The 25,193-nt window shown below is 52.7% G+C and overlaps 1 protein-coding gene across 5 annotated transcripts in view; it reads right to left on the reverse strand.

Annotated features, from left to right (window-relative positions):
• Positions 1 to 2,658: 2,658 nt before the first annotated feature.
• LG18H16orf96 (linkage group 18 C16orf96 homolog) overlaps positions 2,659 to 25,193 on the reverse strand; it is a 31,122-nt gene continuing 8,587 nt past the window's right edge. The window contains exons 2-17 of one of the 5 annotated variants that reach the window (XM_074322615.1): positions 24,861 to 24,965; positions 23,614 to 23,694; positions 23,316 to 23,402; positions 21,724 to 23,182; positions 20,007 to 20,092; positions 19,578 to 19,688; positions 16,747 to 16,821; positions 16,144 to 16,308; positions 14,103 to 14,221; positions 13,315 to 13,377; positions 10,975 to 11,067; positions 9,881 to 10,031; positions 9,653 to 9,755; positions 4,845 to 4,907; positions 3,969 to 4,182; positions 2,659 to 2,811 (exon numbers count right to left, since the gene is read on the reverse strand). In XM_074322615.1, coding sequence (XP_074178716.1) covers positions 4,004 to 4,182; positions 4,845 to 4,907; positions 9,653 to 9,755; positions 9,881 to 10,031; positions 10,975 to 11,067; positions 13,315 to 13,377; positions 14,103 to 14,221; positions 16,144 to 16,308; positions 16,747 to 16,821; positions 19,578 to 19,688; positions 20,007 to 20,092; positions 21,724 to 23,182; positions 23,316 to 23,402; positions 23,614 to 23,694; positions 24,861 to 24,965 — 2,940 coding nt within the window. In that variant the 3' untranslated portion in view covers positions 2,659 to 2,811; positions 3,969 to 4,003. The other 4 variants (XR_012493080.1, XR_012493079.1, XM_074322616.1 and 1 more) reach the window with 4 other exon arrangements.

The following is a 25,193-nucleotide window of genomic DNA, read 5'->3' on the forward strand; positions in this document are numbered from 1 at the left end:
GCAAACTCAGTCCCCTGATGTGTGCCGTTTGGCTTGCATTGTGGTTTACGCCTTTTTGATTTGTCGGCCAACATTTTCACATCAGGAGCGTTTACACGAGAAGCCTCACTTCTGGCTTATCTTGGAAATTTGTAATATTGCCCAAGTTTCCTCAAGGCCACGACTGGCTGAAACTGATGATGGTGGGGACATAGGCAGCCTGCCCCTGAATGGCCAGCCCACTCCACTGGCCACCACGGATGTGTGTGTCCACCTCCTGTCTCAGAGGCTGGAATCTCTGCAGGGCATCTTGCATTCCCAGGAGCAGTTTTGGAAGTAAACGGCCTGCTCCATGGGCGGAGGGGCACCTGGTGATGTGAAGGGTGACCCTAAAGTGCTTTCTGCAGGCACGCAGGGCTTCCCCTTCAGGCAGCTTTAAAAGGAGAAGGGCTTGTTCTGTGAGAGTCTCTGGATGGTGGGGACACTTCCAGGGCTGTTGAGGGTCCCCAGGGTGTCTCTAGGGTTCTCTGAGAAGACACTGTGGGCTGCAGAAAACCACAGTTCCCGAGGCTGGCCCCCAAATCCAGTGGTGGGCGGGGCTGCTGTGGCCCTGGAGGTCTCTGAGGGGCTTTTCATAGCAGGACTCATCTGAGGACAGACAGGATTTGACTCGTTACTTCCTGGTGTCAGCGTCCGGGAGGCTTGGATTGGCCAAAAGGAGGTCTTTTAGGGCAAAGCTATTTCCAGTTCCTGCATTTGGAAAGGTCTCTGGTTGAGGCACAGCTTATGTCTGGGCGATTTATGTATTTCAAATGGGCCTTAAAACTCTCTTACAGGTGGGAGGATGCTGGGTCCTCCTGGGGAGGGTGTGGGAAGACCCACTTCCAGGGGGGCTGAGGCTTTGTTGGTGGCACCGCATAAGGTGCTGGGAGCCTGTTGGCAGAGTTCTGCTCTGCTTTCTGGGGCCATTGCTCATCTCCTGGGGAGTAGCAGCTGCAAATACTGGTGGGGACATTTTCTATGGAGGCTGGTGTGCCCTTCTCTGGCAGTTGTGTGAGGGTTTGGAGGGTCTCTTATCTAGAGCCCCTAAATCCACGCAAAGTTAGGGGTCAAGCCAGCCAAGATGGTCGTGACCGGGGAACCAGTGTGCTGATTCCAGTGTCCCTAAGAAGTCCCTGCACAAAAGGCCCTCCGTCCAGGGCCTCACCTGTCACCTTCTGAAGGCTGCTTTGGGGCACTGCTGGTGCCTCTTTCCAAAGCACGTCATCTTGTCTGGGACACACATTTGCTGCTATTGTTTGTTTCTACCTTAGGGTTAATGAGTTCCTAGTCACTGCAAGAGAGAGTGTTCAGTGACCTGATTTGCATCAGTGGGTTGTGGGGCTGGGTTTGGGGTGCAGGGTGGTCACCACACAGCATCTCCATTCTAGCAGCACCTGGAGGCAGGACCCTCTGCTTGGCAAGAGGCACCTTCTTCCTGCATGGCTCGTTTGTGCAACCCCACATACCTGGCCAGCCCACATGCCTCCCTCCCCATATGACCAACTCATCTCAGTCTTAAAACTGCATGTTCCAGGGACCCCCCCGCCCCGACTCCGGGGTCGACCAGGACAGTTGTCACCCTACTCCCTGTCCAGCCTGGCCCTGCTGCTGAGTCCCAGGCCAGGATCCATGGTCCCCCTTGCAGAGGAGGCAGCTGGCCCCAGTGCCTTCCAAAATTCTCCCTCTGCTGACTCCACCCCTGGTTCTGTCCATTCTCCAGTCACCTTCCCCTGCTGGGATGGGGTGGGCCACCTTCTGGAGGCAGCTGCCCTGGGAGTGGGCACAGCACCTCCCTCCCAGCTTCTAAGACCTGCAGGCCCCACCCCCTGGGGCTGAGATGGGGAGGGGAGTTCTGCCACTGTCCTTGGTGAGGATTCTGCCAAAGGGCGGCTTCCCCACCCCCATAGAGGACGAGACTGCCATGTTCCGGGATTGCTCCGCCTGACTGCAGTTGGGACTGTGGTTCCCTCCCTTCCAGAGCACCAAGAAGGCCTATCAGAATGGAAACGGTGACCTACCTGGGTCTCACTCCTCACAACCTTGGCTGCAGGAACCAACTCAGGCATTGAGTCTGATGTAAACCTGCGAAATGGCTGGGAAGACCGCTTTGAAGGCTCAACGAGGATTGATTATGAGGGGCAGCGTTGCACCCTGTGCCTGTGGGTGCCCACGTGTCGGGGCTTCGGGAGACGAGGCTGGCAGCGAGTGCTTCCCCTGGAGACCACAGCAACCTGTTTGCCCGAGCCCGGCCATACCTCCCTTTCCTGCCTCTGGGGAAGTGATGGTGGTTGGGGCCCTCGTACTTGTGTACAGCACCCAAGAAGTACAGCCTCCTGGGTGGGGAGCCAGAGAGTTGAGGCGTCAGTGTAACACTGGGCAAGTCACGACCCCACCCACAGACCCCGACCTGCCCGCCACACAGCCCTGGGGCAGCTCAGGGCACTGGCGAGTGTGATGGAGAAGGGAAGGCTGGTTCAATTCTCTGCTGAGGGTTGGCCAGGGTGGCTCTGGGCAGTGGCTCTGGGAGGCTGACCTTGGGGTGGTGGCCCAAGGAAGGACCAGGAGGCCCCCTACCCAAGTGGGGCAGGCAAGGCCACCCTCCAGAGAGGACACCAAGCTAGTCACCCTCATCCACAGTCAGGAAAATGAAAGGTGGAAGGTTTTATTCTCGGGAAAGGTTGTCAAAAATACTCATCTGTGATGTGGGGGTGGGGGCAGGGGCTTGGGCTGCACCACCAGTGCCCCCCAAAGTGGCGTGGACCTGGGTCAGGAAGAGCTTGGAAACAGTCCCTGGAGAAAGAACAGAGGAGTCAGGGCTGGGAGTGGCTGCCGGTAAGCTGGGGGAAGGGCTGGGGGACCTTAGGAAGGGGCAGGCACACCCTGTCCCCAGCCTCCGATGGCCTTCAGGTCCAGCAAATCCTCCTCCACGCCAGTTCCCTGGCAGAGCCTGGAGCCCCTGTCCTCCCCCAGGGCAGACCCTGGGGCAGCTCACCCCCACCCCACTCCCTCACTCACTCTGCCATCCCAGGGCCTCTAGTGGATGTTGGGGGGGGGGGGTCATGCCCTGAAACTGAACAGAGGGAAATTTTCCGTAGTCTTTGTGAAATGTGATAGAAGTGTCAGAAGTACACAAAGGACAGAGAGCACAACTGGACAAGCCAGGGAGTGGAGAGGGAGAGGGAGTGACACAGAGAGAGAAGAAAGGGACAGATAAACTATCCAAGGGGGAAATCAAGCTACGCATGCAGGATGCCGGACGGCAGGTATGAGCTCTGCTCTGCGATCCGAGGATGCTCTGACCTGCTGGTTTACTCTGTTCCACCAGGCACATGGGCAGTTAGCAAGGGAGCCACATGTCACACACACGTGCAGGACCCCAGCCCTGGATGGGACAGAGCAGTCCTGGAGTATTCCAGGGGCATTGCCCCAAGTTCCTCAGGGATTAGCCAGAAGTAAATATAAACAATCAGCTTCTTTAAATATCCAATTCATAACAGTAATTGCTGGTGGAAATTATCAACACAAACTTGTAAGAAATGTAAAATTAAAAACAATAAAATTAGGTTCCCATGAGAAAATTCGTCCTGGTAGAAATAATGGCCTCCAAAGAAAATGGACATCGGCAAGAGCTGGAACTGGAACGGATTCTGATGCAATCACTTCAGCAAGATAAAAAGGAAGTGATTGTTTTGAAAACAGCTTTAACTGTGTTGTATTGAAAATTGGTCAAGGAATTAAATTGGCTTAGTGGAAAATTTAACCTAGAAAGCTGTGTTCTCCATGAAACGTAGGATAAGAAGGACTGAAAACAGTCACTGGGTCAAAATGAGTCCCTGGCGGAGCCTTGTCCCCTATGTCCAGGGCCCCTGCACCTCCCCCATGCCGGGCTCAGGGCCTGGTCTTGGCCAGTGGGGGAGTAGAGGGGACGATGGGGACGCAGGGCTCACGGGCTGGCGGGCTCCTAGGTGGGCTGCGTGCTGGCTCAGGACTCGAGGCGCTGAGGCCTTGGGTGCCTGGTGGACCCTGGGGCCTGCTTGGGGTCCCGCAGGGGTGGCAGCAGCGGTGGCAGCAGTGGCAGGGGAGGCAGAGATGGAGGCTGCGTTGGCATCATTGGGTGGGGGCCCAAAGCGGCCGGGCGGACGCTGGCATGAGGGCGCAAGGCTGGAAGGGCAGTAGAGACCTGTGATTGGTCTCAAGCACGTTATTGGTAGAGGCTGATGGGTTCTTCCCCACTAAGGAGAGGAGAAGCCCCAAGATGGAAGTGCTTCACTGAGGCTCACCCAGTCTCAGCCTCCCTAAACTTCCTGGGTGGGGAGGGAGCAACCCAAGATAAAGCTCATTCCCAGCTCAGGTCACTGTGCCTCAGTTCTCCTCTCTTTGAACTGGGCTAGCAATACCCACCTCCTCCAGCTCGGATAAACACTGGATGAAATAAGAAGGGAGTGTTTTGTACACTGTGAAGCGCCCACAGAGGCCTAGCACATGGCGGTATGAATCAGGGGCGCTCAGTCCCCCCAGCCTGGCTCATGGTGCCCCCCAGCAAAGAGACCTAGAGGAAGGAATGGGCTCCCTTATTCCACCCCTGCAGCCAAATGGACACCTGGGGACAGATGCTCTGCCTGGGCCCCTGGGATGGCGCCTGGGCCCAGAAACCCGGCTGAAGGGTGAAGCTGGAGCCTCGGATGGCAGGATGCCTGGCCAGGGAGCTGGCTGCTGGGGGGGTGGGGGCACTCAAGGGCCCTTTTTGGGCCCTGGCACTGACAGAGCAGCCGAGAGATAGACGAGGTTGGCTGGGCCAGGGAGTCGGGGAGGCAGGTACTCACGGGGGTAGATGGCATCAAAACGTTCATACAGGTTTTGAGTCGGGGGACGCGGAATCTTCACAGCTTAATGGAAAAGAGAAGGGAAGAGACAGGAATGGGTGGCAGCTCTTCCAAACTTCCGCCCCTAACTTCCCCGAAGCCTAACTCCTGCAAAAGCCCTTCCACTCTGGTGGGACTGCCTCCCACCAATACACCTAACCCTTCCCCTTTGTGGATGGAAGGACCTACTTCCCTTTTCGCCTTCTCGAGCTTCTCAAAGGTAAGATATTAGAAAAAGGCTTTTTGAAAGTAACTTAGGCCAGGGAGGAGACACTACTTTAATACAAGGTACAGGTGAAATGCTGTCAGAACTAGTTACAGGTTAGATGTTGCAGTTCTTCAGATCTTCAGGGGCAAGACCACCGTAGTGCCTCCATCCCCATTTCCCATCCTTCATCTTTTGTGTACGCACATTTTTTTGGATGCAAAATTCATATAATATTAACCATTTAAAGTGGGGAAAGAATGGGCTCCTTTATTCCACCCTTAATTCCATGGCATTAAGTTCATCCATCCAGTTCCAGAACATTTTCATTACCTCAAAAGGAAATCCGTACCCATGAGGCACTCACTCCCCATTCTCCCCTCCCCCAGCCGCTGGCAATCGCTAATCTGCCTTCTGTCTCTGTGATTTGCCTGTTCTGGACATTTCATAGAAGGGAGTATCATACACTATAGGGCCTTTTGGGTTTGGCTCCATCCTTCACATTTGAACCCAAGGTATCCCCTTCTCCCTGTCCCGCCAAGAACCACTATGACCAGCCACCAGGACGAAAGGCATGAGATGAGATGGCAACATGTGGTGGGGTGGAGGGAAGGGGTCATGAGAGCAAAGATGGAGAGTGGAGGCAGGGGGGACTCACAGGTGGCTGAGGGCACAGGGGTCTGCAGGTAAGGGCCCGAGCCGGGTACCCGGCGCGAGTCACGAGGTCACCAAGCTCCTTCCCATGCAGGACACCAACTGTTTCTTCTGCCTGGATGGATATGTCCTTCCCTGGATGTCCCCTGGTGATTCCCGCCTCCAATGTCCTTTCTCAGAGAGTCCTTTGACCACCCGCTCGCCAGGGACCTCTCCCTTGCCATCCTCACCCCCATTTCCAAGTTTCATCTTATTCACTCGCTGAACTTGCATTTCACCCTCTCTCATGGAGCAAAAACTTGAAGGGAGCAGTAACTCTATTTTGATTACCTTGGGTTTCCCCAGTGGCTTCTAAAACACACCTGGCACCAAAGAGGGCTCAGGACTGACCAGTGCCATGTGGCAGCGGGAGGTGCTGCATGGATCTTCCTTCAAGAAAGAACTTGCTGTTTAGCTGCAGGAAGCACAGGGAGCTGACAGCCTCCACCTGTTGGCACCTCAGGGTCTGTTAGCACCTCAGGGTCTGTTAGCACCTCCGTCCAGTGACAGGAGCACGGCCTGGCCATGTGCTGGGCAGTGTTAGCTTGGAAGCTCCCCTCTGGGCTTGGCTGGACCTTATCAGGCCTGTGCACTGTGTGAGGGTCTCTGCCTGCACCCTCCCTTTCCTTCCTCCTCTTTAATGCTCTCCCCCCTCCAAACCTCTTGCATTCCTAACTCTGTCGCAGAGTCTATGACCTCAAGAACCCGAACGGCACCACCTTGATTCCCCATGAGCCTCTGAGAGCCATACAGCTTGGGTCATGTCTCTTGAACCTGAGTTAAGAACCACCGCCTGTGTGCTTCATGGGTTCTCTGCAAGAGCAAATGCCTGGCTGGAGGTTGCTGCCTGGCTCCCACTCTGACCCCCAGTTGGCACCTGCATCCCTTCACAGATCAGAGGTGGGATCTGCCAACCAGCCAACCAGTGAGACTGTCACATTGCTTCCCTCTAAGGTAAGGAACATGGGCCCAGGGTATAGGTTCAAAATGGAGACCCAGCGAGGACTGGGACCCCATCTGCTGACCCAGCAGTCTCCTTCATGTTCCCCTCCGCCTTGGACTCTACATGTCCAAACTCAGCACCTGACCCCAATACCTGCTCCTTCTGGGCTCTCCTCTTAGCTTTCCCACCTCTGCATAAGGCAGGAGGTTCCCACGGGGAGGGCACGCCTGAGCCCTGGCAGAGAGGAAAGGTTCTCCAGGGTTTCCAGGCTGAGCACACAGCAGGCGCAGAAGCCCAGAGGTGAGAAAGGCTGGCTCCTTGAGAGCGAGTGAGCGAGCAGGTCTATGAGGCTGGGGCGGGGGGCACAGACGAGGCCGGGGGCCGAGGAGCCCTGTACATCAGCCAGAGTCTGGACTCTGAGTGTGACGCCCCCGCAGATGTCCATGATCTAATCCCCAGAGCCTGTGACTACGTCACTTAACTTACATGGCAAAGGGGACTTTGCAGATGTGATTCAATTAAGGTTTTTCCAGACTGAGCGATAACCCTGGACTATCCAGGTGGGCCCAATGTAACCCCAGGGTCCTTATGAGGGAGGCTGGCGGGACAGAGTCAAAGAAGATGTGAGGATGGAAGCTGAGGTCAGAGTGAGGCCTTTTGAAGATGGAGGGAGGGGCACAAGCCAAGAAGGCCTCTGGAAGGTGGGACCAGCAAGGAAACATTTTCCTCCAGAGCCTCAGAAGGAAGCAGCCTTGCTGACACCTCAAATTTAGCTCATAAAACTCGTTTTAGATTTTTGACTTCCAGAACCAAAACAAAGTAAGTTTGGGTTATTTGAAGCCTCTTGGTTCGTGGTAATTCCTCACAGCAGCCACAGGAAAGCTGACGGGTTCTGAACTGCACAGGGGCCTGGTTAGGGGTGTGTTAGGCAGTTCACCCAGAGCTGGTGGGAGGGCCCAGGCTGGAGAAGCATCTCCTTTCTCAGCTCTGCCTCCTGCCCTAGTCCTGCCCAGACTCAGCCTTCCTCCCGTGGACATTCTCTGAAAGCCCGGGCCTGCTGCCCACCCACCTCGGCGCGTCCACCTGCCCTCCTGCTGGGGCATTGCTCACTGGGGAGCAGGTGTTTGTCTGCCCTGGCCTGAGTGCAGGCATCTGGAGACCAGAGGCTTGGCTGACACCCCGTGGGGCTGGCAAAGGGCTGCATGCACAGCAGGGCACTGTGGACAGGGGTGGGGGTGGGGGATGAACAGATGAATGCATCTGGGACCAGGCTGGGCCTGGGCGAGCCCACCAGCTAGCTTAGGTTTAGATAGTGATTCTGTTCTTTTGAGTAAATAAATGAGCGCCAAGAGCATAGTTGTCAACAAATCTGGCCACAGGCAGGCTTCTAATTCATTTCTAATGCTAGTTAGACTTTGTCGCCCCCAGGCAGGATAAAGCAGTTGAGGTGTCATGACTCAGTCCTGCTTTGCTGCTGGGGATCTTGAGAATGAATGAGCCCTGGGGAGAAAAGCCCTTCCCTCTGAGGGGAGAGGGGGGCTGTCAGGTGAGTGACTGGCGATGAGGGCCAGGTGTGTAACATCAGCCTGGCCCCTCTGCCAAGGGCGCCCTCACCGGCTCATGTGTGCAATGCCTCCCCACATTGTAGGGCCTGGCAAGAAGTCAGGCTCATTCAATACGATCCTGTCTGGTGGTCCCTGAAACCCAGCCTGAGTCCCCTCCCAACAGCATCCACTGTCGGGGGGCCTGGAGAGGAGCTGTTAGTACTGCAGGTCACATCCTTGCCCCAGGGGGATGCAGGCTTCCAGATGGGGTCCTGCCCTCCGGGACAGGGAGGACCTGTAGTCGGTTGAGTGGTGGCCCCCAAAAAGACGTCCTCTGGAATCTGTTAACGTATTATTTGGAGGAAAGGTCTTTGCAGGTGTAATTAAGTGAAGGATTCTGAGATAAGAGCATCCTGGGTTATGTTGGGTCTTCAATCCAATGACAAGTGTTCTTAAGAGACAGACTCCTTAAGAGAGGAAAAGACACAGGGAGAAGGCCATGCGAAGACCGAGGCAGACACTGGCGTAATGCAGCCACAAGCCCAGGAAAAGAAGGTGCCCCTTTTGGCCTTTTGAGCAAATGTTCTTTTACGCAAAAGAGTAAAAGAGGCCCAATGCTGGAGCTGAGTCCTGGGGTCCCTGGTGGGAGCCAGCTGCAGCCAGGGTCTTGACAGTGTAGCCACCAGAGTGACTGATTCCACATGTGCACGTGACAGACTCCCCTGGCCCAACCCTCACCTGCCCTTGACATTAGGACGTAGGACTGCAGGGTCTGCCCACGTGTCCTCCTCATCACTGCAGGTGCACTCACCTTCCTGAGTGCCCGGCTGTGCCTGGCTTCCACCCACCCCAGGGCTTTTGCACCTGCTGTTCCTTCCACCCGGACCACTCTCCTCTCACCTGACCCCTTCGTCCAGCAACCTCCAGTCCCTCTTCAGAGCCCTCAGGGCAATGTCCAGTCCCTCTCCTTGGACGACCGTCCGTTGTCCAACTCTCCCATCATCAGCCCAGCATCTCATCTTTGGGGGAGGCACTGGCGCCCCTCCCGAGGCCCACATCCTCTGTTACAAGATGACCGAGCACCAAGGCCCTCCCTTCGGGTCAGCTATTCGTCCGCACCTTCAGTTATCTGCTTACAGTCTGCTTCTCCCCCTCATGTGGAGACCCCAGGGGATCAGCCCCTATTTTGTACTCCCCTCTGTCTCCTTGGCAACTGGTGAAGTGCCTGTCATACAGCAGGACCCCATTTTTGCAAGTGGCTGTATGAGGACCCCCAGTCAGGGATGGTGCTGGTTCTGGGCCCTGCCTCCACCCATCCCCTCATGCTGCCCAGCAAAGCCAGGACCCAGGGCAGGGGTCCCCAGGAAGGCCTGATGCTCCTCACCAGCCAGCTCCTTCTCCATGCTGGTTGGTGGCTGCACACCGCCCCGGCTGGTCATTCGGCCTTTGTACAGGACCCCGTCCACTCCCAGGATGTCCACCTCGGTCTGTTGGATGGCCCGGGTCCCAGGTCAGGGAGTGTCCTCGAGCCTCTGTAGGACACATGGAGGCCCAGCAGACAGAGCACGGCCTCCCTGGGGTCACCCACCGCCCAGGCTGTGGCCCGACTCACGGTGTCATAGTCTAACATCTCAGGGTCCCCGTAGGGGTAGAGGGTCGCCAAGTTATGTGACTTGAACTTGCGGTTGGTGTCATTCCCAGGGCCGTCGCCCCCGTCCTCCTGGTCTCCAAGGTCCTGGAGCTGCTGTAGCTGGTGCTGTTCCCTGGGGCAGGGCAGTGGGGTCAGCAGCCACCTGGAGACCCCTCTGCCCTGAGGGAGGGAAGACTGGAGTTTCTTCCAGTTGAGTCTGAGTGGTGCAGCGGGCAGGCCTGGGGCCTGGTGGGTGACTAGACAGGCAGCACGGGGCAGAGGGAAAATAAATCAAGGCCCTCGTTCCCCGGAACCTAGCGCCCCCTGGAGGCCTGGTCTGGCCCGCCAAGTGCATGCTCTTAGCGTCCTGGTCTCCAGGAGTCGGGCAAGGGAAGTGAAGGCGTTTGGGGCACAGGTCCCCACGCCCCGCCCCTTCATGCCGCCGTGGTTACGATTTTGCCATTTATTCCCTCACTTGGCCAGATGTACCCACAGGCCTGGAAGCCGCGGGATGTCAGGAGGGTGAGGGGTGGGGCTGGGACCCAGGGTGCCAGCTGGGTCCAGTAGAAACTCTCAGGTTTAGGTACCAGCTTGCCACTACCTGTGACCTTGGGCAGGTTACTTAAATTCTCTGAGCCTCAAAATCTTCAACTGTGAAGTGGGATGATAACAGAATACGCCTCACAGGGCAGGTGTAAGGATTTAATGAGGTCAGGTACGGCAAGGTGCTTAGCGCAGTGTTTGCCCAGCCATAGGAAGCCTGGAGGGCCCACTGTCACTACTTACGTCCTCCAGCGGGAAGCAGGCATATTAATCCTAGCTCGTAGAGGGTCATGAGATTTAAATGAGAAACCCTCCCCTAACAGTGCCTGACCCATAATAGATGCCCAATAAAAACGGCCGTGCCCCTCCACCATGATCATCTCGTGTGCCCGTCTGCTGCCCCAGCCACCTCCCGGCACGTCTCCCTTGCAGATGTCTGGGACAGTCTTTGGCTCCCGGGGCTGGAGTTGACATCTCTGTAGGTCTCCAGGGCCTGAGTGACCACGGTGGGGCAGCCCCCCCAGCCTGCTCACCTCAGTTGTTGCCGCTGCAGGTACTCGTAGCTGTTGGCACTGGCGGGCCGCAGCCGAGACAGAAGGTGTGCTTTGCGGATGGTGATGAGGTGCCTGTGGGTGGACACGAGCTCAGTGGGAGGCATACGTGGCGAGCGGAGAGTGCTAGGCTCCCACCTCCTCCAGGAAGCCGCCCTCCAACGGGGTGGGAACAGGGCCTCCCTGCAAGGGCTCTGGGGAGCCCCAGTAATCTTTGTATGTAATAAAAAACAACTGTTCTGATTATAAAAGGAAAAGCCAGAATAGGTACATCCTAGAAACAGGACACAGACTAAAGGCTGCCAGGGCCCGGGGAGAAAGGGAATCGGAGTGACAGGTAACGGGTAAGGGGCTTCCTTCTGGGGTGATGGAAATGTTCTAGAAGTGGCGTCTGCACCACATCGTCAATGTACAAAATGCCACCGAACTGTTTGCTTTCAAATGGCTAATTTATGTTGTGTGTATTTTCTCTCAACGAAAAAATAACAATAAAGTAAAAACAGCAGCCTTCTGAGGAGCTGGAACTGTTCTGCTTCTTGACCTGTGTGGTGCTTACGAAGGTGCACACACGTGTGAAAACTCATCAAGCTGTAAACGCTCACATACTTCATGTATTTAAGGCACAGTACAATTTTAAGGTAACATGCATCGATTACCAGCATTTTAGAAAGCATAGAAAAGCACAACTAAACAAAAAAAAAGGACTATGACTACGGGACACATATTTTGATGTGTTCTTCCAGGATTTTTCCATGTTTGTGTATTTTTTTAAAACAAAACTATGACCACAACACACCTACTACTTGATTTTCTCATTTAAGTTATTGCAAACATCCTTCCAGGGCATTCATATTCTTCCACAACTGTGCTATCCAGTATGGCAGCCACTGGCCACATGTGACTATTTACACTTGCATTGAATAAAATTTAAATCACATTTCAAATTCAGTTTCTCAGGCACATTAGCCATCTTTCAGGTGCGCTATAGGCATGTGTGGCCCGTGGCTACTGCGCTGGACAGCAGATGTAGAACATTTCTGTATCTCAGACAGTTGTATCGTATGGTGTTCATCTACCATGTTCCCCCGAAAATAAGCCCCAGTTAAGATTGTCAGCCAGACGGATGCATTTAGTACGTTATGACGATGTTCCAGAAGATGACCTGACTGTATTTGAATAAATGTAGATTGAAAAAATAAGACATCCCCTGAAAATATGCCCTAATGCGTCTTTTGGAGCAAAAATCAATATAAGACCCGGTCTTATTTTCGGGGAAACACGGTACAACATGATCTCTACTGGCTGACAGGATTGTGCTGCAACTCATTTACCACTTCAGGTTTCCTTTTTCCTTTCTTTTTTTTACTATTAGAAACAATGCTGCAACTAGATATCTGTTGTTTGAAAGAAAAACTCTGGATATAGCTCCACAGCCCCTCCATGAACACGGACTGGCATGGCAGCGCTTCATGGGTCACCAGGGCCAGGCCAGCACCGAAGAGGCCGTGGGTCCTGCAAGATCCTGCTCTTAAGCCATAGGAGCGTATTGTTTGGCGGCTCCTCGGAAAGTTCACCAGAGTTACCATATGACCCAGCACTTCCACTGCCAGGTTTACACCCAAAAGAATTGGAAACAGGTGTTCAAACAAATGTATGGACATGCGTGCTCATAGCAGCACTATTCACAAAGGCTAAAAGGAGGAGACAACCTAAATGGCCATCAATGTATTAATGGACCAATAAAGTGTAGTCTATCCATACATGAGACATTATGCTCAGTGAAAGAAGCTAGACACAAGAGACAACATATTGCGTGATTCCATTTCTATGAAATGTCCAGAACAGGCAAACCTATAGACAGAAAGTAGATTCGAGGTTGTCAAGGGCTGAAGGGGGTGGGGCATAGAAGTGACTGTTTCATGAGTCTGGGGTTTCCTTTTGGGACAAAAAATATGTTATGGTATTAGAGGTGCTGGTTGCACATCATGGTAAATAAATTAAATGCTGCTGAATTGTTCACTTTAAAATGGTTAATTTTATGTTAATTTCACCTCAAAGTCTGCTGTTCCCCAGTTTCCTTCCATCCTTCCTCTTTTGGAGTTGGCTCAGTCCCTGCTACAGTGGGTACCAGACAGGGCTGGTGAAAGAAGGGATGATGGTGGCCCGCCCAGGGACAGGGAGCAAATGAAATAACATCTACAGAACATGTATGTGGATGTGCATATAACTGAACCCCACAGGCACATGGGGGGTATGTGGAGCTGGTGGTGATGGTGGTGTATGTCCAGCAGACAGAGGGCGCCCCCTGGAGGCTGTACTCACGGGCCAGTCATCATCTCCACAGGCCGGTCACAGGAAATGCATTTCACCCGCTCAAACAGTTTCCTGGAAGACATCCAGTCGTCAGCTCTGGCACCCCAGCCAGGCCCTGTGAGGCCGCTCCTTCCACAGACAATGCCTGGGGGAGGCTGCAGGCAGGTCTGTCTGTGCCTCAGGGCCAGGACTTCCTCCCACATCCTACGCCTACTGGCCTGGGCCAGCTCAGCTCAGCTGTGCAGCCTCCTAGGGCAGAGGTGGGAAGTACAAGTGTGCGTAGTTTATCTCCCTGCCCCAAACAGAATGGAGGATTTAAAAATCAGGGACCTTCTGGAAAGCTACCCTTCATGGTGGATATCCGGGGCATGAGGGGTGATCGAAGGGCAGGAGCCCCCAGGGCCACTGAGTCCCTCTGCCTGGGGTACTGTCCGGATGCGGGAAGGGGGCCTGGCTCTGGTCCCAGATCCATCCAGGCTCCCTCTGCATGGCCCCTTATCTCTTTGAACCTTGGTGTCCTCCTTTGTGGCGAACGGGTTTTGGAGCAGATATACTCCTAGAGCCCCCTCTGCCAGCCAAAGCCAGAGCTGCCCACCACTGAGTGCCTGGGTGCCCTCAGCTCCATCCTAACCCCTTTCCACACCCAGCTGGAAAGCCCCACCCCCTCTCCCTGTGCCCACAGGTCTGGAATTCTTGCTCCCAGAATCCTCTGGGATCCCCTTCTTGTTTTCTCCTTGGAGAGAGGGTCTCCCAGCCTCCGTGAGCTCTACCCCCCGCCCCCCACCAGAGGGGCTCACTTCCTAAAGCCAGCAGCGCTGTCGGGGTCAAACCGGAGACCTTTGATCAGCAGTTTCATGACGATTCGATAGACCTCATCTATGTCTGCCTTTAGATTGTTCAAATCCCTGTGGACCAGCTAGAGCAGCCAAAGGGAAGAAAAGAATATTTAGTCAATTAATTCACACCCTGCCTCAATCCAGAAAAAGATTTGTAGCAACGTGCAAAGTTACATAGAGTATAACAAAATTAAACAGAAAAAGTGAGGTGGTTAAGGAAAGGGAATCTACAAAAGCCTGGGTTAAGGTTCGTTCCCCTAATGCACGCTGTTGCTAGAGAGGAGCTGCCAAGTGAGCTTCCCAGCAGCCAAGGCAAAGAAACAGCATCAGTTACTGCCTCCAAATGATAAAACCAACCCTATGGTCAATTGCAGGCCTGCAGGCCCAAGAAACATTTCTTCCAATGGTCCCCAGACACCTGACATTCACACATTTAACACATATTTACTCAGTATAAAATATACTGACTTTTATGATATTCACAGAGTTGTGCAACCATCACCACAGTCAATTTTAGACCATTTTCATCACTCCCAAAAGAAACCTCATAGTCACTAGCAGTGACCCCTCATTTCCCCCTACCCGCCAGGAGGAGGCAACCACCAATCTACTTTCTGTCTCTATAGATTTGCCTATTCCGAACAGTCTTTGTTCAGAATAGTTTTTTTAAGGAGGGCGCAGCTCACAGTGGCCCATGTGGGGAATTGAACCAGCAACCGTGGTGCTACCATCACCACGCTCTAACCAACGGGCCACTCCCAGAATAGATTTCTTAATGGAATCACACAACCCGTAGCCTTTTCTGTCTGGTTCTTCCACTTAGCGTAATGTTTTGAAGGTTCATCCATGTTGTAGCCTGTGTCAGTACTTCATTCCTTTTTATGGCTGAATAATATTTGATTTTATGGCTAGACTACATTTTGTTTATCCACTCATCAGTTGATGGACATTTGGGTTGTTTCCACTTTAGGGCTATTATGAATAATGCTGCTATGAACGTTCTTGTACAAGTTTTTACATGGACCTAAGTCTTCATTTCTCTTTGGCATATACCTAGAAGTGGAAATGCTGGGTCCAGTGGTAACTCTCTGTCTAACTTTTTGAGAAACTGCCAGACTGTTTTCCACAGTGGGACTTCTGACTTTTTAAAGTTCCTTCCAGTGCCCCGATTTTGGTCTCTAAACATCATTCCCTCTAAAAAGAACCAGGACTCCATAGAGATATGGCCAATTCAGGTCTGAGGAAGGGAATGTTGACAATAAGACTGGAACATGTTGTTGTTTAAGAAAACAAAACAACTATTTAATGACAGAAGTGCAAATCAAAGGGCTCAGAAGCCAGCTCACAGGCCAACGCGGAGACCACGTGAGTGACAAAATAAATATACAAAATAAATAGTAACTTAATGGATTAAACAAATTAAATATATCAAAATCCATGACTTATGGTGATACTGATAAAAATAGAAACCCTCATTTGCTACCATGTATTGGATGTGGCTATTCCATCAATATCTTACCATGAAAAATGGTCATTAAAGGAAATAATTCATCACTGTTCTTGTCTTTCCTGAAAGAACCATATTTCAGGGTAATTAACTCAAGTTAATGAGGGAAAGCTCTTCTTTACAGATTTCTAGCTAATAAATGGAGAAGCTACATCTGTCTTGCTCTCTTGGGTCACTCGCGCTGGGGGAAGTCAGCTGCCATGTCGTGAGGCCCCTCAAGCTGTCCTATGAAGGAGTCATGTGATGAGGAAGAGTCTGCCCACAGCCACGTGAGGGCACCATCTTGGAAGTGGTTCCTCCCGCCCCAGTCAAACCTTCAGATGACAGCAGCTCCAGAGGACATCTTGACTGAAATATCAGGGAAGACCCTGAGCCACCCAGCTAAGCCGCTCCCAAACTCTTGACCCTCAGCAACCGAATGTTTGTTGTTTTAAGCTGCTAAATTTGGGGGTAATTTGTTATGCAGCAAGTGATAAATTATACATGGGAACTCGCCTTGGTGCCCAGGTCCTTGCTGAGCTGCTCCATAACCTTCTTCAAGTCATTTTCATTGGACAGGACCCTGACTAGTACGCCCTGAATCATCTCGTTCAGCTCCATTGCCACCGTCTCCAGGTCAACCCGGCTTGCCTTGCCTGCCACAGAGCTCTTGTCGGCTTTCTAGAGAGAGAACGAACTCAGGAAGGCAGGGCTGCTGGGGTGAGAGCAGGAGGAAGGTGGGGAAGATCAAACCACTTTGGTCAATTGCTTCTCGTTTGGGTCCCTGGACATCTAGCCTTGGCTTAAATTCAACCCTGGTGTCTATGGTGGCTCAAACGCAATCGTCAGATCTAAGCCAAGGCTTTCCTGTGACAGAGCAGTTGGTGCATGATTTTTAAGTTCACGTAACAAATTGTCATGAATCCTGAGTCACTGAAAATAGGAGTTGAGGGGACAACTTTTGAGAAGCTTCCCCAGCTTTTCAATATGAATAAAGGTGGAAGGACACGCCAAAGTCCCCCTGCCAGGTTTTGTCTTGGCCGGACGGTTCCATTTCCCTGGGCAGGGGAGCCGGGGCTCAGGATGGGGGAACAGGAGGGGAGGAATCTGCTCACTCACCTTCTTTAACTCCTGGTCCATCACACTTTTGTCCACCTTTTGCATTTCTAGGTCTTTTATTTGAGCCTGGAGAATCTAAGAACAGAAGCAAAGGGCATGTCAGCCATCCTTGGAAGCCCTAAGGATAACATCTACCCCCTTACCTCCACCCTTGCTGTGTGCCAGAAAGGGACAATGAGGCCAGGTAGACAGCAGATAGGGTGGGTACGTGGGAAGGCGTGGGCTCCAGGGCTCCAGGTGCCCAGATCAGAAAGGGAGGAACGTGGGACTTGGGACAAGCTGTCCTCTTGGAGATGGCATCATAGGAACTTGGCTGTACAGGAGGCAGACCTGAGGAAGGAAAGTACAAACCAATGCTGATAATTTGGCTCCATAGATGTTTAAGGCAAGTTCATCTCTTCCGATCTGTAATGGGGTCCCAGTAAGAACTGCAATCTATTCATCAGCCAAGCACTTACATGCCACATACACTGTACCCCATTGCCAGGGGAACACCCTTATATCCCCCCCCACAACTCCACAGAGAACCAACTCCCTCCATTAATTCTACCCTCTCTCCACTTACTGGACCGTCCCTATGACATCCCTGCTTGGGAAGAGCCTCACACCCACTGGGCCATGTCCCCAGGGGCGAGATCCCTTTTCCTCCAAAGCTGAAAACAGGCCTCTACTTCTCCCTTCATATCTGGTCTCCCTCTCGCCCTCAGCAACCAAACCCCCAACTTGTAGCTGGCATTTGACCTTCCAGCATCATGACTACATTTCACAGCCTCCCTTATAGCTCAGCATGACCACTGGGGTATAAATGAAAGGGGGCAGGCATCTTCTTCACTGTTGGCTTGAATTCAGAGTTAATAACCAGAGCACCAGCAGCCATCCTTGACCTTGAGGTGACCTTGTGAATGGAAGTCTAGACCAGCTCTAGACCAACCATCTCTGACCTTGTTTCTCTGAGTTACCTTGTTTCAGTCAGTTATTTGGGGGTTTATGTTATTCAAAGTGGAACCAAATTCTAATTAATGCAAAGCTCCAACACATCCACTTGCAAAGGGAAAATAATGTTTTCCAGAGTCATTAAGAAAGAGTTCTGTCCTCACCTACTTTCCTGCTGTGTTCTTAGTGGGAAACACTCTAAGGTGACGGATGTTTCCATCTTGACTAGGTGGTGGTGACATGGGTGCCTACATAGGCAATTAATCCACCTCTTACACTTAAGACTTGGGCATTTTACTGCACACAAATCATACTTGGATTAAAAACGCAAATACCACTGCTCAGCCCCAAACACAGAAGAGGCTGGATGGTGTCTGTCTTGTTGACCACTATATCGCCAGAACCTAAAGGTGCTTGGTGAAAAGCGAAGGCGCAGTAACGTTGGCTGAATGATTGAATGAATGAATAAGTGGATTTTCTGCACCACCTGTTACATTCTCAGACATCCAGGTGAAGAAGTAACAGCTATTCCAGATGTGTCTGCACACCCTCATTTCTCTCCCAAAAGGGCTAGGTGGGAACGCTGGTCTCTTGCACATGTTCATTTAAGAAATATTTAATAAAAGCCCCGTTCCAGGGTTAACTTTTATAAGCAATTAATTCTTGTTAGCACAGGGGCAGGAAGAGACAAAGCCGGCCTTGCTGCATTTGGTGCTGTTGGTCTGGCCTTGTCCTCTCGAGTTTCTCTCAATGAGCCCTGACTACTTGAAGACAGATACTGTGACCCTTCCTCCCCCATGCAGGGCAGGGGTGATGCTGGGCACACATCAGATGTGCTGAATGGACTGGCTTCTATCTCCATGGAGGAAGGGCACCGATATATCCCTAGGACACGGCAACCCAGCCTCTCTGAAGCAAAGATTGAAAAGGGCCCCATGTTACCTGGACATGTTTCCCGATCGTGGTACTCACAAAGGTCTGAGCTTGTAACCCTAGTCTCCTCCACCCACACGTGGTCCAGAAGCTCTCCCTTCCACCCGCACTTAGGCTGAGAACTGGTTCCCCTTGTAGGAGTTCTTTCCCTGCCCGAGTTGCCCTGTGTGGGTTCTGGCCTGACTAGTGTGTGACCATCTTGGGAGGGGAGATACGCCAAGGGCTTGCCTTGGTCTTTCCCTTTTGCCCCCCCACATCCTAATGCATCCCATCAATAGCCCCCTGGGAATCAGAACCGCCCATGGAAGCCACCTCAGGTGGTTCTGTTTGAGATTTCATCTGTTTCTACTCTGGGGGCAGGTCATGTCCTACTGGGAATGACCTTGATCCCTTCTCCAAAGGTCTGCGACACCTCTGGGACAAAGCACAGACCGAATGGGTCCTGAGGTCCAGCTCAGCAATCAGAACCCCTCAGGCTCACGGGAGAAGGTATAGGTGGAGTGAGTCCCTGGTCTGTGCTCTGGACACGCCTCCACAGTTCTCGGGTCAGTAATTACGCTGTTCCAGAAAGGTCCTGCGGTGCTGGTAGCTCAGAAACGAGCCAGTTTAGGGGAAAAGGTACGAACGTCACAGTTGGTGCAGGAAATCCTCAGTCATTCACTGATACATTCAGCATATGTTGAGCCTTCACTCTGTGCCGGGCACCTCTGTAGGTGCAGGTGATCCAGCGGTCAACAAAATGGACACTATCCAATACCCTTCTATTTATGTGTGTGCACGCACGTGTTGGGGGTGGTGGGATTTGTTTCTAACTGAAGTGTAATTTAGGTACAAGCAATTGCCAGTAAAACAGCCACTGGGGCCCTTGCCTTCCATGCATCTGGGAAAGCTTGGGGAGGGCCTGAATTTCCCAACAAGGAAAGTGCCCTTAGCGGCCCTTCCCGGGCCCAGCCAGCCCTCCGGACCTTTAACTCATCCAGGCGGATGTGGACCTTCTCCACCGCCCTGTCCAGCACGATGTGGTGATCCTTCATCATCGCTATTTGGTGGCCCCAAATCCTCTGGAGTTCCTCCTCCTGAAATGGGGAAACACAGACATTCAAGGTCTCTGCTTCTGAGGTCCCCATGGCTGGGATGGGGTTTAAAGATGTACCAAACCAGTGTGTCTCCAACCTGCCACCCAGCACACTCGCCCACCCACTGGGACCTGGCGCCAGCGGGAGTTGCTACGCCTTCTCAGGGCTGCCGCTGCTTTCTCGGCCGACTCACTGCCCCAGCCCTCCTTTCAGTGACAGGACAAACGCTTCATCTTGTTCTGGGTCATGGAGTCTGCCATCAGCTTGCCTCATGCCATCATCTTCTTAATAAAAGCTCTTTCTGCCCGGGACACTGACCTGCATCCTGGATTTCTGGAGCCTGACAATCTTTTCTTGCAAAGCGCCCACTGTTGTCCCAATCTTGGAAGTAATTCCCATATTAACTGAAAGCAAAGGAAGGGGTGGCTGTTGGGGGCAGGGATGAGGGAAGACGTTCTGTCTAAAACCCCACCGGCTTTTGTTACGAGAAGGCAGCACTGCCCAATAGAGAGATACTGTGAGCCAGGGGGTCTCTGAGGTCATTTAAATTTTTCTAGTACTCACATTTTTTAAAAAAATCTAAAAAGAAGCAGGTGACATTAATTTTAATAAAATATTTAACCCAATGTATCTAAAATAGTATTGTTTAAATGTGTAATAAAAAATTATTGAGATATTTTATATTCTTGTTTCCGTACCAAGCCTTCAATATCCACTGTATGATTCCCACTTAGAGCACATCTGAACTTGAACTTGCCCCATTTCAAGTGCTCAACAGCCACGAGTATGTCCTGGTTATCATAATATACAGAGCAGGCCTAGGGAAACCTCTCCGGAATTTATACCCTTCCCCAAAATGACCCTGAGCAAAACTATGAAGTACCTTATTTACAGGTACATTATCTCACCACAAAATAGAAAGGGAGATTTAACAAAAAAGGAGAGGCATTAAAAATAAATAAATAAATAAAAAAGCACACTATATCCAGTTCCGGACAGAGGCCAAAAAGTAATGTACAGGAGCTAGGAGTGTATGAAAAATCGCAGCCTAGATATGTTTACAACCTAACTATAGTTTTCTTAACAAAAAATGGCAGCAGGTCAGAAGTAGAATTTGGGCTATTAAGGCTTTATGTTTTCAATTTAAATTCATGACTGTCAGACTCTTACCTGTGCCCCAGTATTCACTGAGATCAATGTAGTTCTTTGTAGCTATGCTAAGTTCTACTTTCTCTTTTCAAAGTTTGTGGACAGCACTGCCCATCAGGGGAGGTGCCGCGCATGGGTTTGACTTAGGTTAATTCCACTATTGTACTTGGCGGAGGGTAAAACAGCAAGATAATGATTTAAAGAGAGCAGGGCAGTAGATCTCAGGGTGGGTTCCCAGGCCAGTAGCGTCAGCAGCATTTCCCCAGGAAGGGTTAGAAATGCACATTCTTGCACCACCTCCCCCAAACACTGGAGTCAGAAACTCTGGGGGCACTGAGGCGAGGTCAAGGTTGAAAACCACTAGGGTAGGCCACGCTGCCCTCCACTCCTCAGTGAGCATGTGCCCATCATGGGCCTGAGATGGGAGCATAAATCTACTGGTGCCACTGCCACCCAGAATGTGACTGCGGTCTTTATGGATCTGTACGTTGGCCTGGCAGCGGTTCCTAATCCCAAACTGACTGCTTCATCTGGGGTCTGTTCAGGGCACTCTTGAGGATCTGGACTTATCAAAGCGCTGAACAGTGGTCCTGTGTTTCATGGGCTATTGAAAAGGAGATTTTCAAGAGTAATTTTGACGTGTGATTTTCCTCTTTAAGTACCAACGTTAGACTCTTAACTGCCCGTCACCCCTGAGATAAGACCTCACTATACATTCATGGTAATGAACAGACTAGACTAGTACGAGGCTAATGCTTACGCCAAAGGAATGAATGGCGAATGGGAGAATGTAGATTTTGTTGGGGCACCTAAAGAAGAAGTGCTTCTCGAAGGCTGCAGGAGGGCCTGCGCCCTTGCCACCCTCCCGGAGCCAGGCTGGGCCTACCTAGATAAGTCAAGCGCTGTTGCAGGTTGTTTGACAGCTGGGCAAACTCTTCTTTCAGGGTGTCGTGCCTAATGGGCATCTGGGCTATGTGGCTGATGGCCTTCTTCTTGTCTGCAGGGGTCACAGCCTGTTTGGCGGCCAGCATGGCCTGGGACAGGGCCATATCAGCGGCACGCGAAGAAAAGTCAATCTCCTGTGATAAGTCTTCCTTCTCGATGTCATCGGTGAAGGCCATGGGGGCTGTGGCCCCACGGAAAGAACCTGCACCCACAACGTCTGCAGAGACCCCTAACGGGCCGGATGCAGCCATGGTCATTGCTAAGGTAGCCAATTTGGTGGCAGGCGCGTCCTTGACAGCCCTGGCGGCAATCTCGGCTGCCCGGGCTGCTGAGATCGTGGCAGATTCATAGGCGGCAGCAGCAGCGGGGGCAACGACAGCAATGGTTTTCATCCGCTGAAGGGCAGACTGGGGCTTGGCGGGGACTTCCCTGGAGGCCTCAGCCCTGGGGGCTCTGTCCTGAAGGATTTTCATGTTTCGTAAATATTCTTCCCCGTTTTGGTACATCTCTTCCTGGCGAGACCATGACTGCAGTAGATTAGGCCAGGCCGAGTCGAGCTCTGTAGCCGGCTGTGTGTCTCTGAAGCCCTGGAGCTGAGCAGGCAGGGGGCCCAGTTGGCCTGGGCCACGCTGTAAGTACTCTAAGCCCCAGGAAGGCCTAGTGCCAGGTGTGGGCCAGCCTCTGGGAGGAGGCCAGCCTCCTGGAGGCAGAGGCCAGACTCCTGGTGGTATGGGCTGGAGGCCTGGGCCAGCCCCAGCTCCGTACACAGGTCCAGGTCCAGGGGCAGGCCCAAGGTCAGGCCCAGGTCCGGGGACAGGCCCAAGGTCAGGCCCAGGTCCGGGGACAGGTCCAAGGTCAGGTCCAGGTCCGGGGGCAGGCCCAAGGTCAGATCCAGGTCCGGGGGCAGGCCCAAGGTCAGGCCCAGGTCCGGGGGCAGGTCCAAGGTCAGATCCAGGTCCAGGGGCAGGCCCAGGTACAGCGGCAGGCCCAGGTTGGAACATAGGCCCAGATGCTAGCGTGAGCCCAGGTGTCAGACTGGGTCCCAGCCTGGGCCCCAATGCAGGCATGGGCTTAGGCTTTGGCCGTGGCAGGGAACCAGGCCCAGGTCCAGGCTCAGGCTCCGGCTTGGGTTCTGACCCAGGCTCAAGCACCTGAGGCTGGCCCAGCCCCTGTGCCCCTGTGAGTGGAACTGCGTGGGCAGACTCCTCCTGCTGCAGTTGTTTTGGGACATGGTATTGCCAGACAATCTCCAAGGGCTTGAGGAACTGGACAGCCTCTGAGACCGGGCCAACACTTTCAAGGTACTTGGTGGTCTGGGGAAGGTCAGTCTCTGGGAGCTGCTCTTTAAACCGCTCAGATTCCTTCAACTGTAGTGGAACAGCTCCCCGTGGAACAGTTCCCTGCAGGAAAGGGGGCTGGGCTGGCCAGGGCTGCTCCAGGCCATCTCAGTGGTCACCCTACCTGCTCCCTCACCCTTACTGTCCCTCTATCCCTCGCCCCCCCCCCTCGCTCCCTCTATCCTCCTTCACTTACCGGGGTGGACGTGGCCTCGTGGAGGCTGCTCCAGAGTACCAGGTCCTCAACTCTGGGGAAGGCGAGAATCTGTGTCTGGAGATTAAGCTGGGGGATGAAGAAGGGGGTTGGGAACGAGGGGCGTGAACTTGGAGGAAGTGACGCCCTTGGGTGGCTCCCTCGCCCCCACTGCCCTCCACACTTGCAAATAAATGGGTCTTTCCAGACTGTGTTGCCCTCCTTACCCATCCCCATGCCCAGCACCCCTGGGACTGGAGGTCGGGGAATCAGGGATGGAGGACGGGGCCGAGGCCCTCACCACTTCCTGCTGCAGCTCATCCATCTTCCGGTTCTGCCTTTTCACATCTTCAAAGAAAGAGCCTCTTTTTTCCAGCTGTATCTGTCAAGCGAGGCAAATGCATGGTCAGAGGTGCAAGTTCTGGTCCCGGCCCTGCTTCTCCCACTGCTCAAATACAAGGACTTAGTGCTAAGTGACTAAGGCTTAGAGAAGGGAGAACAGATTCCAAAGCAAGTGCTTCCCAGAGAGTGAGAAAGGGGTAGAAAAGGGTTCCCTTGGCAAACACATTTGGGAAATGTTGGGCTTAAAAAGCACTCAATGGGTTTTTGTCCTGCAGGACTTCTCAGAGCCTTTAACAGGCAAAAGTACATTAAGAATCTCCAAGAGGTGAGCTGAGGAGGCACTGTCTCTCAAACAGATTTGTCCGATGGTCCCTTTTAGTGTTTCATGACACAGTTTCCTAACAGTATCCTTTCTGCTCAGATGCGAGCTACCCAGCCCGAGACTGAAGTTCTCACATGACAATCAAATGCATACACGGACCTGTGCAATGGGGACGATACATTAAATTGTGCTATTTGGAGCCAAGCTGCAAAACCTCCGCCGCGACAGCAGCCTGGGCGTGTGGAGAGCTGGCTTTTGAGCCCAGCTCTGACTCCCCAGCTGTGGCCTCACGCTGCAGGGAGTCCATGTCCTTCCACATCGTGGTAACGACTTAGAACATGTCCTTGTGGCTACGAAGGGAGCTAGAACGTAGGCCTGTGTGGGGTTTACTCTACTTCTCAGTGTGGGTAGAACTTTATAGAAGAGGAAGAGGTGTTTTCTTTCTCCAAAGGTGATGGAAATGTAAGCCTGGAGTTGCCAAGACCTGGGGAGCACCTGCCTGCGTATGAAGCCAACCCGAGGAAAATGATCTCTGGGAGAGAGAAGCTGGTGTGGTAAGAGCACCTAGATCCAGCTGTACCTAAAGGCAGCCCTGCACTTCTGAGTGAATGAGACAATACATTCTCTGATTTTGCCTGCACCAGAATGAAGTAGGCTGTCACTTACAAAGGTGTCCTAACATAGGATGGTGAGCGGCACAGCATGGTGGAAGCCATGGAGAGTTCAGTGGGACGAGCCAGGTGGCTGGGCCACATCAGCCCCCGTCTCCTGCCCCCACGGCTGTGTTCTTTGACTAAGAATGGGCTTCCCATATTACCCTGTTACCCCAACCACCAGAGGCCCGAGCAGCATGGCCAGCTTGGAGGATGCTGGGCAGGGTCTACCTTATCAAACATTTTCTTCAGAATGTCTACATCCTTCCTGAGAGTTTCAACGCTGACCTTGAGTGCGTAAATGTCAGTGAGCAAATCCTGCAGGGTCTTCATAGACTGAAGAGGAAGAGAGGAGGGAAAAACATGAAGTTGAGTGTGGCTGGGAGAGGAGGCAAGTAAAGTGTGGAAGTTCTCTGATGACTGCCTGCCATGGTCCAAAAAGTCCTCTTGGCTCCCCCCAGGCCTAGGCTGGACCATATTCAGAGGCCAGCAAATGCCACTAAAGTCAACAGTGCTTTGAGCTATGAGGTGGCCTCTGTCAGAGGGTATTCAGTCACCAGGAGT

This window comes from Rhinolophus sinicus, linkage group LG18 (assembly GCF_036562045.2).
Source record: "Rhinolophus sinicus isolate RSC01 linkage group LG18, ASM3656204v1, whole genome shotgun sequence".
Lineage (NCBI taxonomy): Eukaryota > Metazoa > Chordata > Mammalia > Chiroptera > Rhinolophidae > Rhinolophus > Rhinolophus sinicus.